Source organism: Hypomesus transpacificus, chromosome 18 (genome assembly GCF_021917145.1).
Source record: "Hypomesus transpacificus isolate Combined female chromosome 18, fHypTra1, whole genome shotgun sequence".
Taxonomy (NCBI): Eukaryota; Metazoa; Chordata; class Actinopteri; order Osmeriformes; family Osmeridae; genus Hypomesus; species Hypomesus transpacificus.
Window position 1 is genome coordinate 11,155,504 of NC_061077.1, and position 6,000 is coordinate 11,161,503.

General features: G+C 41.7%; 1 protein-coding gene across 1 annotated transcript; it reads right to left on the bottom strand.

The window, feature by feature from the left end:
• Positions 1–1,716: 1,716 nt before the first annotated feature.
• On the bottom strand, positions 1,717–4,865 carry copz1 (COPI coat complex subunit zeta 1). Its single transcript, XM_047040828.1, has 9 exons — positions 4,762–4,865; positions 4,265–4,333; positions 3,774–3,855; positions 3,596–3,687; positions 3,404–3,459; positions 3,230–3,307; positions 3,030–3,081; positions 2,898–2,936; positions 1,717–2,274 (listed from the first exon to the last, which is right to left on the bottom strand). Exons 1-9 carry the CDS (start codon positions 4,777–4,779, stop codon positions 2,227–2,229), a joined length of 534 nt encoding a protein of 177 aa, XP_046896784.1. The 5' UTR covers positions 4,780–4,865; the 3' UTR covers positions 1,717–2,226.
• Between the last annotated feature and the right edge of the window lie 1,135 nt (positions 4,866–6,000).

Genomic DNA, 6,000 nt, shown 5'->3' on the forward strand with positions numbered 1-6,000 from the left:
TGTCACTTAACAGACTTGCATGTAGTAGTTCTGGAGCTTGTGGACAATTAAAACAAGTTCAATCAAGCACAAAGACCTACAAGGAGACAGGAGTCCTTTAGCAAGATGAATCACCTTTCAGACAGAAGGGCACTTCTAAATTGGTCAAATTAATTAACATTTGAGGTTCGCTCAAGGATGGCAGGGTTTCACTTAATGTAGTTACAACTTGCAGGGATGGGGCGATGTTTCAAACCCCCCCTCCCCATCCCCCACTTTGCCGTGTTTATCGGCAGCGACTGGAACTCCCCCGACTGCTCCAGGGTGTGCGGAGCCCAATGTCTTAACTCTCCTCCTTTATCTCCTTCTCCGTCTTCCTTTGATATGTGAGCCAAATCATGATCACATATCAAATACATCAGAGAAGAGAGGGAGCGGGCCGAAATCAAGAATGCTGTTCCACATCCATTGTTTTTCTTCATAGAGATATCGGGCCCTCTGCCTTCTGGCCCTGGTCCCATCTCTTCCTGTCCAGGACTGGCCACATCTCGGATAGCCTGAGACAGAGTAAGAGCGCCTGGGGGAAATACCCTACTGTAAACTCTTATTTAAATAATTGCATCATACACCCCCGCACCCCCCCCCCCCCCCCCCCCCCACACACACACACACACACCCCTTCCTTGAGGTCATACATGACAGGATAGGTGAAAGCTTGTTCGCATCTGCTTCCCTGCTCCACCAATCCTGGAATATGAAGGAGAGGATGGTTGAGTTTTATGATTACTCCGTCGGTGCTGTAGTCTTTAAAGAGCAACCATCTGGATTGCAACCGGAACCTTCCATGGGTCATCTTGGGAATCTGCCCATGTGCACATTCACAGGTAGATGAAGAGCAGACCACAGTGACAAAAACTATAGATTGACATTGAAGTGTTACCTAGACTGCAGTTTTAGACTCATGATGTACTGCCTTCTTCCCATCCATCGTCTCTGGAGGGCATTGTTCATTTGCATTGAAATAAGGGTATGTATATATCAGCAGAGCTTCAGGAAATCAAGATTCATGTTGCCTCTCAACAGGGCATTGATGGTACGTGTGGGAACATGACTGTGTGGAATCGTGATTACAGTTATAACGTATAGGTGACCTGACACCATTTTATTTATGATTCGGCATGCATGTGCATCTCCTATTAGTGTGTGTCACCTGTGGAGTCAGGTGGCAGAGCGGTTAGGGAATCTGGCAAGTAATCTAAAGGTTGCCAGTTCGATTCCCGGGCCATGCCAAATGACGTTGTGTCCTTGGGCAAGGCAGTTCACCCTTCTTCTTGCCTCACCCTTCTTGCCCAGGGGCAATATCCCTGTACTTACTGTAAGTCGCTCTGGATAAGAGCGTCTGCTAAGTGACTAAATGTAAAGGTGTGTGTAAGGTGAGTGTGAGGAGACTACACCTCAAAACTGTGCTGTGATTCTTTGACCAGCAGAGGGAGCCCTGTTCACAAATGTGCACCACAATCCACAAATATACCACAACTCATAAATGCGCACTGAGATTTGTTAATGTGAAAAACAATCTAAAAATCTGTAGTCATAAAGGCAATTAGCTGTTTCAATGTGCATTTATGGTTGTGGTACCTAATAGCCCCTGCACCAAATGTAATTGAAGATTCTGTTCAAACCATTCAATTTAAATTTATGAGTGATCTGGAGATGCAATTTACTTGGATACACAAAGATTCTGAATTGAATTTATTCAAAGTATTTGATGACAGATGATGACATCAGTATAACACACTGCATCTGACAGACAGATTTCCATTAAACTTTCACATCACCTAGAAATGTCTGTCTTGGCCTTTCATTAAGGAGACAGTACTTGATGGACTGTACAGTACTTTGAAGAAAAAAAAACCCTGCCAATATATGATCATATGTCTGCACTAACTGGTACATGGAATGTTGGAATGACAAGTGATGGTCACAAAGTTTTTGTGGATGAGGAAAAAAAACTCCAGAGCTATTTCAACCCACAACCCGTGCGGTGGTAGGAATGTGTATCATCCAGTATATCTAACAACCCTCACACTATTGATGTACATGGTAAGCTATAGACCTTTCGCTTCTGATCTACATATGAGACGTGATTGGATGAGCCACTGCACTTGTCATAGTATTGATTGGAGGACAGGTAGGCAACATGGAGGCAGAGTGGGAATGGAACTACGTCATGTTGCCCAATCGGTCCTATCGAAGCAGAGACCATTTGATCTGTTCTTTGGCAGACTGCAGCACCTGTGAATAAAAATATGTGATTGTGAGAAACAGACTAAAAACACACTAAGCCAACACTGTATGAATTATTTAACACAATACAAAAAGGACAACAATGACATTTAAATCAAACGGCACACGTGCAAAAGAACAATGGCTAATTCAAGGATGTAAAGCGAGTCCAAATCTAGCCAAAGAAATTACGATATGGTTCGACAAAAGTTTTACAGACTACGAGATGAGTAATGCCAGTAAAGGGAAATATGCAGGAATTAATTCATCATCTTAATTTGTTGAACGAGAGGCCAACCATAACCATAAAGCATGAAGAAGGGGAACAGCAGTGAATCACCGCCACAGAAGGGATGGCGGCAGCCTGTCACAGGCCTCTTAAATGAGAACATTAATCAGGGGGAGCGCACACCCTCGCACGCACACACAGTAACGGAATCACCGCCGGCTACTGACGACTAATAATTGGTAATCATATGCAGTTGGTGATCATATTAGAGTTGCAGAGTGGTTTCCTGGTGGGCTCATCACTATGCTAGAAGCAAGGTGATATTAAAAAACAGTTTTCACACATTTCTCACGAGTAAAGACGTGGGGCATCCAATGCTGTACAATGCTGGTGTTTTTCCTACCTGTGTGACAGTCTGCTCTGTTAAAGGCACGTCATCGCCCTATAAAAGAGAAGACACAGACATGTTTAGATTCTAGAAAGAAAGAAAAAATCGTCAATAACTGGAAGTGAGGACAGGAGAGGAGCCTTTTACCCTCAGCGCCACACGGTGGACCACCTGCTGTGGGTCGCTTTCCAAGATCACCCTGCAGGGGGAGGCAGAGATACAAAGACTGATGACTACTGTAAAATGTGACAGCAAGAGACCAGACTAAACCACAAATGACATATTCATATATATATATATATATAAACAAAAATTCTTCATAATTATTATTTTTTCTTCAAGCTCACCCCCCATCCACAATCTCATCCACTGCCAGGAAGAGACCTTCCATATTCTCCAGCAATGCTCTCCTCTCCACATTCTTCCTGCAAATGGACAGAACAGACAGGATATGATTCACATACAACGTCCACATGTACTGAACACACACAACTTGATGCCCTATTATATTGAGCTCTCACCTCAGCATTTGGCTCAATGAGTCAAACAAACAATTTAGAACGGCCATTAACATCAACTGGGAAAGTAAAAAAGAAATAACACAAAGTTCAGATTTGAGTTAAGCACAGCTGAAGACAAAGTTTGGATTTGAGTGAAGCACAGCCGATGTGATGGGAATAAAGTTGGCAACATTTTGTGAGGAGATAGTTTACCTCGTTTTCATGGGAACTTCCAATAACATAGAAGAAGAGGTCTATGTTGCTCTTGTAGACCACTGTGAGACCCTCAAGTAATGCTATCTCGCCTAAGGGCAATCAAAAACAACACAATGATGCATAATTGCAGAGGCAGGGTTGACATCTGGTGATTCCTTATGTATGAGCGTCTTACTGTCAGTTCGATGTGTCTTGTTAAAGATGTTCTTCTCAAAGGCTTTCTGTTCTTTCACTGTGGGGTATGTCTCATCGTAATACTAAAGAGAATAAGAAATGCAGGTTAGAGTACCTTTAGATTACTGTAGTCTCGTACTAGCTATTTAGAATGTGCGTATTATGTGATTTAATATGGTCTAAACAAAGTATCTTGTCTTTGAATTCCTTCACACAAACACAGCTAGAAGAGCTAGCCAAGTTCACATTTACATATAGTCATTTAGCAGACGCTCTTATCCAGAGCGATTTACAGTGAGTACAGGGACATTCCTCCCGAGGCAAGAAGGGTGAAGTGGGCTCAACGTCATTTGGCACGGCCGAAAATCGAACCAACAACCTTCTGATTAATAGCCCGACTGCCTAACCGCTCAGCCATCTGACCCCCAGTTCAGTACAGTTCAGTAGAGTTCAGTACAGTATACATCAAGGACTAAATCCAACTCATCATACCTTTGCATATAGTCTATCTCCATCATTGTCCAGAATGAGCACGGCTTTGACTGTGTACAATGAAGGCTCCTGTCGAAACAATGAAATACCATGCTGACACTTAAGAACCACTCAGTCTGATTTGTTTTGCTAGCTAGGTCAAGACGGTTAGCTATGTGAAAGGAAACACGTTTAAACAGGTCAACAAGTTTGTCCAACCAATTTAATCTGACTGTTAGCTAACTGATGATGTTGGCAGATTAGCTGTGTCGACAATAAAACGTATTTGTATCTACTACAAGTCAGTATCGCTAACACTAGCTAGCTAGCCAGCTAACGTTAGCTGGCTAGCTAGCACAACTTGTTGTTAGCAAGCTACTGTACAGTAGTAGCAAATTAATTTAGCTACAATTTCCGCAGTCAGGTCTCATCTTAATCTAGCCTGACTCTATATTTCAATAATACTATAAATACCTTGAAAAGTACAAATGTAGATATGCATATATCAGAATTATTACCAGTATTGGTGAATCCATCGTCTTCCTTGTCACGTACAGCTAGCTACCCTGTTTAGCTAAAGACTACAATTCAATAAATGCTAGTTGAGCTAGGTAGCTAGCTGGATGATGACGTCAGTCACTGACTGTCATCGACCAGCTCACATCCTCTGCCAGGGTTCGGGGGGCACACACAGGCTTCAATTGGAAGTTAAGTTAAAGTTTCGTAATTGGTTTTGAGTTATCGTCATTATGTGCATATTGATATAGATGGTAATTCAATAATTTGTGTATGTGCATAAGGAGACTATAAAGCAAATAAATCAAGGTTATTATAACCGTTGTAACCTCTGCCAGTTGAGTTGATTGTGCGGCTTGTCTTTACTGTCACTGTCCTCTCCTCCAACCAATCTCCACCACATCTTCTGGGAAGCATCAATCTACAAGCTGAGGCCAATGGGGATTTCCCTTCGCTATCCAACTCCATATAAATAACCAGAATAAATCTTATTATTATACCATATTATTTTGGTGAACATTTATCATAATTAAAATCAAAAAAGAGTAGGCCTACATAAAGGGTCTGTGTTGATAGACATATAGCGAATTTGTCTATGGGACATGGAAGCTACAGGCCAATGATTTAAACTGTAAGCAACAGAAATGTGGGTAACCATCACATTTTGCAATGTGGCAGTGTATGCGCACAATGTAGTCTAACCACTATGATGTTGTAATTACCCTTGAAGTCAAAGGAAACTATCTTAGCTGTTGTAGACCTAGTGGGGAAAAGCATGTTTCTCAATGGCCAATAGCTTGTATTTCATTTTTAGACTGTAGGACTACTAGATTTAACATAATTTAAAATCTTGAAATCAATCACAACTCAAAATGTTCATTCAGCCTCCTCATAAAGTAGGCTAGCATACCTTAGTGTTGTCACATTGAAGCGGTGTATTATTTCACTCAACCTTGACTTACTGAACTTTCATATATTCAGAAGATCATGAATAGATAAATGTATATAATCAAATAGTGATCAGACATGAGAGAATAATAACAATATGAATCAATAAAAAACAGTTATGTTCAAATTGAGGAAAATAATGAGAAAGTATGCTGTATGTCCTGTAGGTGTGTACAAGTTGCATAAGCACATATGGATCTTGGGGTTGGTGGGGGAAGTGATCTCGGGGTGGAGAGGCAGAGGGAAGGGAGGATGCTGGGTGGCGGAAGCACTGCGGAGGTCTGATAAAAGCA